The 13,779-nt window shown below is 38.2% G+C and overlaps 2 protein-coding genes across 13 annotated transcripts in view; one reads left to right on the forward strand and one right to left on the reverse strand.

Moving 5' to 3' along the window:
• The window catches only part of LOC125768815 (mucin-5AC), a 107,173-nt gene that overhangs the window by 40,675 nt on the left and 52,719 nt on the right, over positions 1-13,779 (reverse strand). For 4 of the 8 annotated variants that reach the window (XM_049436972.1, XM_049436973.1, XM_049436971.1 and 1 more), the window contains one exon: positions 7,777-7,812. The gene's annotated coding sequence lies outside the window, so the exon portion shown is untranslated. Of the gene's footprint in view, positions 1-3,695; positions 4,199-4,876; positions 5,060-6,469; positions 6,604-7,776; positions 7,813-13,779 lie in introns of those variants that run through there. The other 4 variants (XM_049436966.1, XM_049436968.1, XM_049436969.1 and 1 more) reach the window with 4 other exon arrangements.
• LOC125768836 (nose resistant to fluoxetine protein 6-like) overlaps positions 10,153-13,779 on the forward strand; it is a 37,793-nt gene continuing 34,166 nt past the window's right edge. For all 5 annotated transcript variants that reach the window (XM_049437027.1, XM_049437030.1, XM_049437028.1 and 2 more), the window contains exons 1-2: positions 10,153-12,427; positions 12,543-12,841. In XM_049437027.1, coding sequence (XP_049292984.1) covers positions 12,307-12,427; positions 12,543-12,841 — 420 coding nt within the window. In that variant the 5' untranslated portion in view covers positions 10,153-12,306. The remainder of the gene's footprint in view (positions 12,428-12,542; positions 12,842-13,779) is intronic.

Here is a 13,779-nt window from a genome sequence, read left to right on the forward strand (position 1 = left end):
AAATAAGTCTAGTAAGCCAAAAATGGCCGGCGTGACCTGTAAGGTCGTTAAGCCAAGAAGAAGAAGTTTCTTATTTAAATTTATCACGAAACTCCTCGGCCGTGCTTTATGTTACAAAGCTTTACACTTAACACGTTATCTGTCAAATAATCGAGCTCAGAATAATGGAAAGCTCAGAAAATAAAATCTAGTTAGAGGTATGATTGATTCAACTGTTAAACAATTTTAATGAAATAATACATTGTAATGTATCCTAACATGCAATTACTCCGTTTAATTTACGCATTTTAAGCTTTTCAATATATAGCTCATGATGTCATGATGCCAGTAGAAAATATTAGTTTAAATAATAATAGTAATAGTTTTAAATAATAGTTTAAAAATAAATTATTTTACAAGCAATTTGAAGTTAATAATATCAAAATTACTTAATCAAAATTAAACTTATGTATCAAAACGATGTTCAGGAATACATAAGACGTATTATTATCATTGTTTTAGCAAAACATTTGAAATAGAATTGGTCGTTTTAGTGTTTATGAGTGGTAATGAATATCTTCACGTAAAAAATGCAAATAGTGCTAACCGTAATTAATTTTAATTCATTCATAATTGTTGCGAATGTTTTACGACCCTACCGCGTAAATAATGCTGTACGAAGATTCTAGTGGAAAGCGTCACAAAATTAGCGCTTTCCCGATTCCCGGTTTAAAAGAGGCCGAAAGCGCCTGTTGCGGCCCTATTTATAACATATTCGTCCTGGTTCGCCATCGCGGTCGCTGCCACAATCATGATGGGCACTGTCCCACCATAATCCTTATAACAAAACCCTACAACAGTGATAATGCCGATTGTGGGGCGCTGCTGTCTGCACAATGTAAACAACGCAACGATCGTAATCACAACACAGAAGAAGAAGCACAGGTAAACTCCAAAATGATCTAAATTCAAGCTAATCGATCTTAGAAATATGTTTTAACTCTAAATTATATTTCTACTGCTTATTTTACCGGAATAGTCCGTATATTTATACTTAATGCGCAGGGATAGATCCTAGGCAGAGGGTCGGCAGACTAAAGATCATTTGATGCGTTTATACGGATCAGGAAAAGCAACATTTGTTAGCCCGGGTGAATTATTCCTTATGCGCGCTGCACTTTCTTTCGCGACGGTTCACCATACTGCGGCTAAACATTGCGGAACCATCTATGGCTGTGGTTAAAGTGGCTTACTTGTTGCTCGACCTCAACAGCCCGTGACGGGGAAAGGGCTAAGCTTAGAGTTGTTTTTTTGCCCATCTATTCAATTTACCTTTCCTCGTCACAGTCAAGCAAGGCCCACCGGGTTTACAAAAACAAAACCGGAAACGGAATAGCTCTACGTACAAGGGAATAGGTGCAAAATAGTCGTAGAGGTTGGATGGTGAACCTGGTGAAGGAGAACACAAACTTTCACTTTCACTCGGCTGCTTACCGCCCCATTTCACCCGGTGGTGGAGGGAACACTTAAAGACGTGAATCGAGTTTTGCGTAGACTAGCTTTCAGATAACTATGGCGACGGCAGTAAGTACTCGCCGTGTGCTGAGAGCGTTGCGGCAAATCAAGCATCAACAACAACAACAAAAAAGTGCTGAAAAACCGGACCAAACGGAAAGGCTTCTTGTCTTCTCAACCTTAGTGGCGACAACGTTTGGGGACAAAATTGAGTGCCGCGGAAAAAAATTCGTATGGCTGCATCTTGTCCAGCGTGAAACCACTTTCACACACCACCAGTAAGTACCTCGATCCAGCTGGGATGGAATCCACGATCAGGGGTGTAAATCAGGGGTGTTGGAGTTTGAACGCACCGCTCGATGGGGGGTTTCGCTAAGAAAAAGAGCCCCTAAAATTTTGTGCCTGACCCAAACCAATGTTTGACTTTCGCTTGCATAACTGGCCGCCCTTGCACATACGGCGATGGCTTAAACGAAGAAGTGAGAGCTAACGAATTGCATCAGTATACGATTTATTATGACATTCGATAGTTTTCAAAATAAAAGCCGCATATGGTCTGTCGTACCCGTTCGCAGTTTGTTTGTTGATCGAAATCTATCCATAGAGATTGGATCATAAAAGAACTCCATCGACAAATGATCAAATGGATGCAAATGGTAATCATATTCGCGTTTGTATAGGAAGCATTTTAGCATGCAGACATATTATATTAATTTTGCGTAACGCACTAAATTAAAATTTCTAAACTGATTCAGATCAATTATTCGCACTACACTCTTTACTCTCATGGCTCTTATCAAGAGAATTGCGTCAACGACAACAAAGCGTATGCTGCTAGGACGTGGAATTAAAATCCGTGATATAAATAACAAAACAAACGGATGGAAAGAAACTCCTATCACAACCACATTCGTCACTGAAGTTGTCAGCTGATAAATTCAACAATTACATCATCATTGTCGTCTCGGAATCGTTTGCGGTTGTGTTGTTGTGGTCACACTGGTAACACTTCGGCTCGGTGTAGTCTATCAACCAGACTCGTAAGCCAAACGCATACAAATGAAGTCCTCGGCGTTAAGTGAGGTGGGTCTGCGAAAAAAAACATATTTCCATGCTTTTTTGATAACATTACAAGGTTTGATCAATATGCGGTTTTGCAATAGAGGATTCGAGCGTCGTCGTCATACTATTGCACCCTGTTGTGGTAAGGGTTGATCATCTTAAAAACTCGATCGAAAAAAAAATCGACCATTGCAAAACTTTACGATTAATGCAGCCTTACGCATGGGCGAAGGGCGTTTATTAAAGGGCGATTTAAATAAGCTATACAACGACTCGAAAAAAACACACACACATGCAAATAGTACTAAATCCAGTGGTTCGTAGTTCACTAAGAGAGATCGCTGTATACTTCTTGTCAGCCGGAGGTTGATAATGAAGGCGACATCACCTTGAGGCTGGTTTGACACTAGCCGAACTGGATTCGACTACAGCTCGACCCTGTCGTAACCGGAGCCCTTCGCTCGGTTCAATCACACGGTTGCATATGGGTGTTCTTTCGATACGAAAGGAACAATTTTCAAAACTCTGCTACAAACCGCCCCCTTTTGGCCTTTACCTTGGCCCTAACCAATTATCGATTGCTTTAAAATAGCTTCTAAATATATCATTTCATTATTCGAACATTTTAGATCTTTTTCACAATCGCTACTATCAAATGTCAAGTGCTATAAAATGTACGAAAGTTTTGATTAACTATACAAATATTCATAACCACATTAATTATACTAACAAAGCACGAAACAGTTTAGTATTTATGTGCTTTGTCTATATCATACCTCATAAGCGACATAATTGACACACGAAACATTTTGCAAAATGTTATCAAGAACAATTTTTTTAAAAATATTTCTCTTTTTTTTGGAAAATGTATCATTATGTTGCTACACCAATTAACACACATTAGGTCAAGGATATTTTGATCCAGGATAGATTTGAGATATGAAAAAACTCGCTCATATTACTGTGCAAGGTCTCGATGCGTCTCTAGATACTCTCCTGTTTTTCCTCTCATTACATTGTACAAGAGGTTTGATTGTGTCATAAATACTAACTTTTACTTCCTACAGCATCAGCGTAAGTTTCGCAAGAATGATTTTACAATATCAATTACATTTATAGCACTTTTATGCTGTTGTTACCTTTTATCCCCTTCACTTCACATTTGGTCCGCACAAATTTGCTAATATTCACCGCATTAGTATGGAGAGATCGATTCTGGGCTATCGCTTCCGGTCAAGTTCACAGATGATGCTACACTCACACACGCGCACTGCAATTATTCGATGGTCGATTTTAAAGGGGGCACACGCAGCAGAATGCACACAGGAAAATCGCATACGAGTGTGTCGTTGCTACACTCGTTGATGATGTTTACACTTCTTATCAAATCAACCTTACCAGCACTGGCACTTTTTCCCACCTCACTGGTGATGGTGGTTTTTCCACCTACCTGACCCAGCTGAACCACCACTGCATGCTACACACCACCAGAGTGATTGTATTTATTTGCTTTTGCTATACTATCTAACTTTTTTTTCTTAATTTTTCTTAACACTTGTAACGGCACCAGCGCTGTACATCACCACCAGGTCGGGGCCAATACGACTCACTAATCAGACAAACACATTCTTGGCCCGCCGAACTGAAAATGATATGCTAGGACTATTTATTTCACAGCACAACCGCATGATTGCTTCCCGTTTATGCCTGTCAGCACAACAACGAAACAAAAAACCTCACTAAACACGGATGCTGCAAAGTTCACAGCGTGACAACTCTCGTCTGGATTCGCGTTTTTCGCCTCCGCGACACTTTCCACCGTCAGCCACACATGTTGTTGTTGGGCCAATGAGATCTTTCCTACTCCCCTGCCCACTGGAATGGCTAGGCGAAGCTGTAGCAGCGGCCCTTCACTTTTCGAACAAGTACCCGAAAACAAAACAACACAAATACGGACAATTCACGCCTAAGGGTGACAGCGACTATATTGGGTCACATAATGCTGTCACACGACACGCGATTAGCGTTGTGCCAATGGCACCCAAAAACAAACAGCAAAAACCAAATGCGCGTTTCACTATCTGTGAATGTTTAACTGAACCCGAACGAACGAATAACACCAGCACGTAAACTTTTTATTGAACGCACTCAACTCAACAATCTTCTCGCAAAAATTTACTTAACCCTCCCGTGTGCAGTGTGAGCTGTTTTTCTTAACCCTACTCAGGCTCCCCCCATCGGGTAATGGTAAACTTTCTACTAAGAAAAGTCAATCGCTATACGCGTCGCCCGGTTTTCAACAGCGAGGAACAGCAGATACCCGTACACTGCACGGGCACTAACTTGTGCGAACGGATGAAACGATGCGACTAAAAAGGGGTGCAAACGCAACAACTCCCATCGATGTTCGTACTTTGCACGATTGCACACTGCGATAGTGTACTAGCAGCGAGAGGTAAAATCGATGTTTGCCAGTGAAATATACCTGAAGCTGAGTTTTATTGACGGACGAACAGCTTAGGAATTGAACTAGAAATACAATTATTTATACTTTGTTTTAATTGGTTGAATTTAAAAACGGAATTTAAAAGAATATTGTGTTGGTTTTGTTACATATTTTAGACTGAAAATATTTATAACTTATGCTTACATGACAACATAATTAATATGCTATAAAGAAGCGTTAAATTTTCTCATAACGAGTTTGCATTTCCAAAACCATAATGTTTGCCGTAAACAAATCTTTAAAAAACATGGCAATGGCATAAAGGCCGCAGATATGTAAAAGATTTTTAGCTGCGAACCAAATTCGCAGAAACCAAAATGCGAAACAAAACATAAAACCAAAGATAGGCTATCAAAAATTTTTTGAATAAATTTGTTAGCACTTGAGAAAATACAACTCCATTTTAACCATCGCAAATGTGTCCGTTCCACTGTGCACCTCGATGATACACATCGGCGTGCGCACACGCAACCGCAACTCGACATCACGATACAAACATCTTCGCAACGAGAGAAGCAAAAAAAAAGTTTTCCCTTTGCGAGAGTGAGAAACTTTTCACAAATATACTAGGTATTGGTATTGTTTATTGAACAAAATACACAAAGCCACGTTTCTTGCTACGGATAAAAATGAGATGTTTAACAGCGTTGTTTCAGCGATATTTCAAAATTACTTCAGCAAATTGTGAAATAAAAAGTGGTGCTGTTTTATTTCTTTTTCGTTGGTTGAAAAACCGGTATCTCCAAACGTTAAATCTATCGCTCTTTACTCATCGCCATCGCCTGCGGAAATCGGAAGAGCATGTGGAACGGGAAAGTAAATAGTTGTTTTGTTTTGCCTTTTTAATTCCCTTTCCATTCATTTCACATCCTCCACACTTCACTTCTTTGGACGCCTGATGAACTGTGAATTGGCAAAGACCTTTTTTTTCGGCGCCCCATGGAAATGCATGAAATATTTTTTCTGATTCTCACTGTTTTCATTCTTTTTCGCTCGTTGTTTGTCGCATATGATGATATTTTATCTCTTTTTCACCACACCATTTATCGTACACATTTCGTAAATGTTGACAGGTTTTGCGTACTTTTGGGTTTTGCAGGATGTTAAAAACGGAACTAACTAACCACACTACAAATTCCACATTCTAAAATATATTTTTAACATTACTTTTACTACATGACACGTTCTGTATATTCAAGTCTCGTGGCAAACTTTACATTTCGATACACTACCATTCTCGTGCTTTCATTAGGAACAAAAATGATAGACACGTTATCGAGTTTGGGCGGTTCGGCAAACGATAAACAACGTCCCTTCACGGTTGCTAAGAGTGTATTCAGAGGGTCTGACCCTTTCCCCTCGCACATCTCTATAAAAAAAAGATCATCGTAAACATTGCAGGTTTACCTCGTCCTCACACTCACACACTTACATATATTTAAAAAAGTAAAAACACAACAGCAAAATTTGCACTGTACGCGGTGGTGCAGAAGGGCAAAGTTTGTTTTTTTTTATGTTAAAAATAGACCCGCGCGAAGAATTTGCGTACCGCTCTACGCTACGGATTTCACTCAACTGAGAAGCTGAGTCAGATAATCCGGCTTGAAAAACTTGTTCGTGTTTGTCAACTATGGGCCTTCTCCTTTGAATATTAGCATCCAAATCAATCGCTTGAAACGATTTGAAACGTTCTCATGAAACACATTTCAAAATCACTACATCTTTTGCTCAAGGTACGGATGGTTGAGAACGCACAAAAATATTATAAAACGTGCGATCAGAACATTGTGTGAATTTACGCTTTCGCTGAAACCAAAATAGGTAAACTATTTCGCGAATAAACAACATTAACACGGATAATCGATATAAGACAGCGCATTTTGACAGCTAGCTGAAATACATGTCTTCTTACCCAGTTGACTAAGTCGTAAGACAATTGTTGGGGATGACGCAGCCCACCAATAGACGCCTGAATAAACATATTAAGCTCTGACTAAGTGACGGAATGGGCGTGGACATTTCGGGAATTTGTTACAAACACCGGTACAATTATCTTGCGTGTTGTTTTATGTAAAAAGGAGGAAGTGTAATAAGTTTTTTTGTATTGACTACAGTGCTCAATACAATTTGCAAATTATATTTCAATTTCTAATCTGAAATAAAATTACAAAATGACAAAACTTAGTTTTTAGGAATATAAATTGAAACAAATGCAATTATAAATTTAAGTTTTGCTTTTACAGTAACTTATCAGAAATAGTTTTGCATTTTAACTGATTCTTTACTAAACTTCGTCAATAATTTATCGCAGCCTTTTGATAAAATAGGAAAGGTAGGTACGATTTTTTAAAAGTATGAAAATAATTGTATTTCTTCATAATTAAAAAGTCCTACCAAATAAGGTGGAGGATAAAGAAAGAGAAAGTTTGGATTTTCTCAACATTGATGAAACATTGATTTTTTGCTGTACCAGTAAAAAGCTTTCGCCATGTTGCACTACATTACCCCGCAACTGCTCGAAAGTTCAATGTGAAGGAAGCTTTCGCGTTAAAAGCTTTTCATGCAGTTTAAGACTATGGGCAGCTACATTGTTAAAATAGCTAAATTTTTGTAGTAGTTGGTAATTCTTAGCTATTCGTCTATTGTACAAATATATCGGTTGATGTAGACAGTTTTGCTCAAATATTACGATGTTGTGAAATATTTCAACTCACCATCATTGTAGTAGAAATCATCGTGATTATGGGAATCTGAAAAATGAAAATTTTGTCAATTAGCCATAAATGAAAAATAAACAACACATACATGTTAATAAAATGCTAAAAAAATTACTTATAATTTATGTTGATAAATAAACTCTTCTATTTTATGCTTTAAAATGTGCTCTAATGCCAAAATAACAATCAAAATCACTGCAATCACTACTTTCCATAAGTAGGGCACATGACCCGGGAACTAAATTAAGACGGAAGCCTTCTAACCGTTGATTGCCGGTCGTCGGAACGCCTACACTGTAACTGTCAGTTCAGTTCGATGGCCATCGCTTTTCATCCGATGTTAATGTATGCTGTGCATAAGGCAAAAACATACATTCTTTCCAGTACCCGGTTCGTGTTCATTAATCCCCAAGCGGATTTCGAATGGTATCCTTCATTATCGAACGCAACACGGCATTGTCTTTCCCGTTTCCACGAGTAAAGACGTTGCCCGTTGTTTCGGCGTGTTGTCAATTCTTTTTCCGTGCACTCTGGCACTCTATAACCGTAGCATAGATAATTGTTTTCCAAGGATTTTCCTTTTCGCCCCTTGTGTATTTAGCTCAAGGTTAAAACTTTTGCTAAAGTACTTTTTCCTCACACGAAGGACAAGTGACTGAGGACATTTGGACCGTTAGGGTATTGTTGCAAGTGTTTGCAGTATGTGATATCATTATTAGCACCCTTATTTTAAAAAGAATTTATATTACCGCTTTTGCATTAAATTATATTAAATAAATAAGCTACAAGTTTATAACAGCCCTGCAAACTGTATTTCCATCCATTCATTTCATTCATTGTCATATGTTTAAACATTTCATTCATTGTCATATGTTTTAAAATATTTAAAAAAATAAAATATATTATATTGAAAATATTAAAAAAAAATAAGAAAATAATAAGAACTGAACTGAGAACACATAATAGTTTTATAATAACAATTTCGTAAAAGTAAAATTCACATGACGAATTAACGATAAAACAGTTTTTCTTCTTCCTGCTAAATGTAAGTGATACTTCGAACAATTTCAAATGTGAAAATTTTGTATTGATAATTGAAATCATCATTTTCATGTGATGTCATGGCAAATCAAAACACAAACCAATCCTACCTTTTTGGACAGTACAAATTTATTCTATTCTGCCAATAGTTTTAGTATTGTCCACCAAATTTCCCAAGAACCTGTTTATGTATGATGTAAGCATATGCACACGCTTTGCAGCATTTCAAACGTACTGTTGGCCAAATATAACGCAAACGAAAATCGAATAACCAGTTATTAAACATTCAAGGTCGGCGGAATGTTTGGTTGCATAGTTTCATTCATCGGAAAGGAGAGTATTTTATTGCCAAAGTAAAGTTGCCACTTGACATGTTGAACGGTATCCTTAATTGGTGTCAAAAAAAACAAATATTTTTTTTAGACATTTGGTCCACTTGAAATGTTAATATTTTATCTCAGACGAAAACGAACAATTTTTTTAAAGAAACAAACAAAAGGAAACATTTCTTTAAATCCTTCATTGCAAATTTCATAAAAAAATAAACGTTTGCAATTTGTAACCTTAACCTTGTACGGATCCTGGACATTTCTTGAAATAAGCAGCCACCCACATAATGATTGTATAACCTTGAACCTGTGTCAATTTCTTCCAATTATGCCACCAAGCGTTTTCTCGTTTTCCTATCGAATACCACAACGAATAACTGTCATTTTCCTTGATTAAACAACTACCTCAACCCCGAACACTTGGCGCTCTTTAGACGAGCGCTTCGCTGGTGTCGTAATAGTATGTCCGACCAATAGCAGAAGAAACGAATGAATGACGTTGATGCAAGTTGCATGTTCACTGTCATAAAGAAGTGCAGCATGGTGGAAGTTCGACGACCGACTGACTACACATTCGAAGCAGGAACTGCAACCGGTTCGTTCGTAACCACGAGATATTGAGATAGCGTTTCACTTTTCTGTTCTGTGACTCAAAATTTTCCTTTTCCTTTCTGATGAAGATCCATCACTCACGTCCATCCTCCGCAGGCAACCGCAGTGTAATGAACACACATCACTAAAAGCTCAGCAAGGTGTGGTTTTACATTTCACAGATTAAAACCTTCTCTTCACAGCGTTGTCCACGTATCGTATCACAATTCTAAAGCACAAAAGATACGCCACTGTCAAGAATAAAAGAGATTTGTTCTAGCGCTGTATGCTACTATCATTCATTTTTCCCGAGCAAAAATACACAAAAACAACATATCATTGACACCGTTTCTCCCGCCTGAATCCATTTATTCACCTGTAGAAAAATCAGGGCAAAGAAATAAAAACAAATCACCGAGAACAACGTGTGGCTAAGGAAGTACCTCGCACAGTCAAAGTAGTTGCACGTTCTGTACGGCAGCGGTCGGAAAATTGTCATCATAGAACGTGCTCTTGACGATTGTCTTCACGACCACACAGCAAAGCGCACTAATGGAGATGAGAGTGCAGCATTTTGTTACGCGATGGTACAGCACATGGCTGCAGCAAATAAATGATATTTGCATCCGCTTCTGGTTTGTCAGCAATTAAATGGAAAGCGAACGAGCGCACACGGTGGTTCGGAGGTGTGATTTACATTCGAATTCAATCGCTACTATTTCAAAACATGCTCCAGAAGTTATGGGAAAAGTTTTTCGTATGCATCGGTAGTTGATGCATTTGCTACCGACAGCAATTAGTATTGCATTTCCAAGCGAAACTGTGCACTTTGGAAGGAAAAAAAAAACTCTTGTAATGATTTTAGATTTAGTGTCATATGAAAGCTTTGGATTTTTACTTCCTTTGCATATTGGTTTGTATCTGACCAAAGTGTAATTAAGGTATAAGTTTTTTTGGTAATATGTCTTGCAAATGGATAGATCGTTTCAAGTTGTTTTAGGATACCATGCATAAAATGAATTCATAGCTCTGAGTAGCCTTCATAGGTGTATTTGGGAAGAATTAATGGAGACTTCATATTGATGGCATCATTTTATGTTTTGTAAAACACGACTCACTAAAACACTTTTGAATACCTATGAGTTGTACAGGCTAACATCTTACTCTAATGTAGCTCACTTCAGTTGACGTTGTTGCATCCAGAATTTCCATTCGAATTGCAGTCCTGGCTCGTTTTATGACGACTTCCAATATTTCTTAGATATATGATACCGTTTAGATTAAGTTGCACTTTCGTTACCTAGTATTCAGTAGGTACACTCATGAGGGGAGTCGACATCATTAACCATTTATTCTTGTAATTATATGTGATGCATTAGTGGATGAAGACCTACTAGCACGACACAAACGAGAACTCTTTTTGCTATCTTATTTGGTATGAAATCACTGCGTTTTTCCGTCTACGGATGCGCCTGAGTGTAAGACTCAGTGTAACCGTCTCACCTTCTTTTTTTCTAAAGAAAAGTGGTCCAAATATGCCTCTCGACCAAAACACATGAAAACACATGAAAAAATCACTTGTAATGGACACATCGGTAGTTCTTCAATGTAAGTTCTCGGCGACCTAAAAACGACACCACGACCACCGAAATGAAAATGAACTTCGTCTGAAAAGATGATTTTTTTTAAATTACCGATTTCAAGTCGATCGCGAGGTCAGTTAGCACAATATTGCCCAGTGTTCTTCGGACGTTTGTACATATTTATGTATATACGTTGTGTACACAATATTATAATTACTATCATTATTGTATCTAAATCTCCTTTTGCCAGAATCATTAGATCATCGTTGGAACATCCTTTACCGCGGTCCCATCCCATACCGAATAGTAATTTGTTGTTACGGGGAATTATTTCAAACTAAATTGGAGCCTCCAGGAATTATGTTGATCATATGTTGATCACATATCTGCGACACGACTGATGAGATATAATGAAATTCCACAAAGCTGTAAAGAATACATAATTATACACTTGTAGTTGATATAGTTTATATGTAGTAACAAGTTTGGTACGTGCGATACCTACAAGCTAACTTAAAATTAATAGCATTAATTATTAGAATTAAATGTCTCTAAAAATGTGACCTCTAACAACGAGAATACAAATCATCTTCGCTAGCGATCCATTACAAGCAGCATCGATCATTGGCGATGTACGAACATTTCTGTATCAGTCAAAATCCCAAAAACCTGATAACTAAAAAAACACACACAATAACGCCTCTCACGCTTTATTTCATTGTTTGCAAAAAAAGTGATTAGGATCGTGTGGCGGCTGTAGCCGGTTCACATTGAACCGTTGAAACAGAAGAAATCCGATGTGAGATGTCATTCGCCTCGAAATGCCGCTAACGGTGTGGAAGCAGTAAAAGAACACGATCGCCGAAAATTTGCGTTCAGTTTGGATTTTGTCGCGATCGCGAAAGGACCTAACGGCGAGCATCTAATGGGGCGAGTGGAACCGATTGAAAAAAGTGAAATATAAGGAAAGCACAAGCGTCACTATGAGCGGAAGTGTTAGGATGGCGAACCGTTTGGAACGGTTATGTTGGGTTATGTTGTTATTGACCGGGAGCATTACCGTTGATAATGTGCGTAGTGAGAGTGATACAGACGCGCTTGCATGTATGTATTGTGATTTATTGTGGCTAATTTGATGCATTAGATTTATGAGAAAAAAAAACGCTTTTTCGGACTGATCTTATGGTGGTTTTAATCATGGTGCACATTTTCGTTTCAGTGTCCGAGTATTGGCGAATGCCGCGTGTGTTCAAGTATGATGATTACGATATCTGTTTAAATGATAATCCCAGCATCCCATCTGTGTACTGCGTGGTAAAGGCAGTCATCCGACCGGACAACACCTCAGACGTTTGGGGCCAGATCGAACGGATTTCGGCTAAATGGAAGATTAAGCTTAACCATGCCCATCTGGATCGTGGGATTTGTGTGCGCGATTGCGAAATGCGTCTGCGATTAATGTCTGGTCGACTGAACGACAGTGAACTTCTGGTGCCCAAGTTTAAGACCAACTACCGGGTAAATAAAACTGTAACATATTTCCATTTTGCTTCCGCCATTCAACGTTTATTATCTGGCTCAGGCGTTGTTAACCCTTGAAGTTTGATTCGTTTTAAAGTGAACACTTACTAAGCCGTGAGCTAGTTAGTACAATTCATTCAAAAACATATTTCATTGTGCATAGTGTTTGAAACATATTCTTAATGCTATTTTCTTAGTGTTCTATGGTTTGAGTGAATATTTGCAAACGAAGCACAAAGCACAAAACTTTCGGTTGAAGTTTTCTGGAATAAATTCTGGGATTTTCCTGTTTTTTTTATTAAATTAGCTTTTTAATATCCCTCCAACGAAAGATTAATTCTGTCTGGCATATCGAGGACCTTGTCTGAAACTTCTGTACCAATGCTCGCGATGCGTAACGATGATAATGATACGCCAAACGTATCGCTTAAGAAATGCTCATAATTAATTAGGCAAACCGCAGCGCATTAGCGCACTTCGAATTACAGGTCACGATTGTTACAATCATTTGGGAATCAGTTCAAGGTTCGTCTTGTGACGGTTCCGTTAGCCGCTACGGACAAGGTTCGATAGGTGGAATCAGGGCATAAGGCGGTCCCAAACTACGATTCCAGTTTTTAGCGCTAAAACGTTGCACTGTTTGCTACCACATTTCATTTGGAGCGAATGAAATGGAAACAATGGTGACAAAACAAACATAACCTAGACGGTTAACATTATCGAACGATGAAACAGAAAGTTTGTGAGCCGAAACAATTAACACGTTGAGTTTTGTTTTAATAACGCCCAAGATTTAGAAGCATGTGGTCCAAAAACCTGTTTCATACATTATTTAGCACGATCGGTCTCTAAGCCACCATAATCTTTGGTTTGCTACGCAAATTCTATTTTCTTTTTTTTTTTGTAGAACGATTTGAAGTTCGAGGTTGAAAGGG

The sequence above is a fragment of the Anopheles funestus genome, chromosome 3RL (genome assembly GCF_943734845.2).
Source record: "Anopheles funestus chromosome 3RL, idAnoFuneDA-416_04, whole genome shotgun sequence".
Taxonomy (NCBI): Eukaryota; Metazoa; Arthropoda; class Insecta; order Diptera; family Culicidae; genus Anopheles; species Anopheles funestus.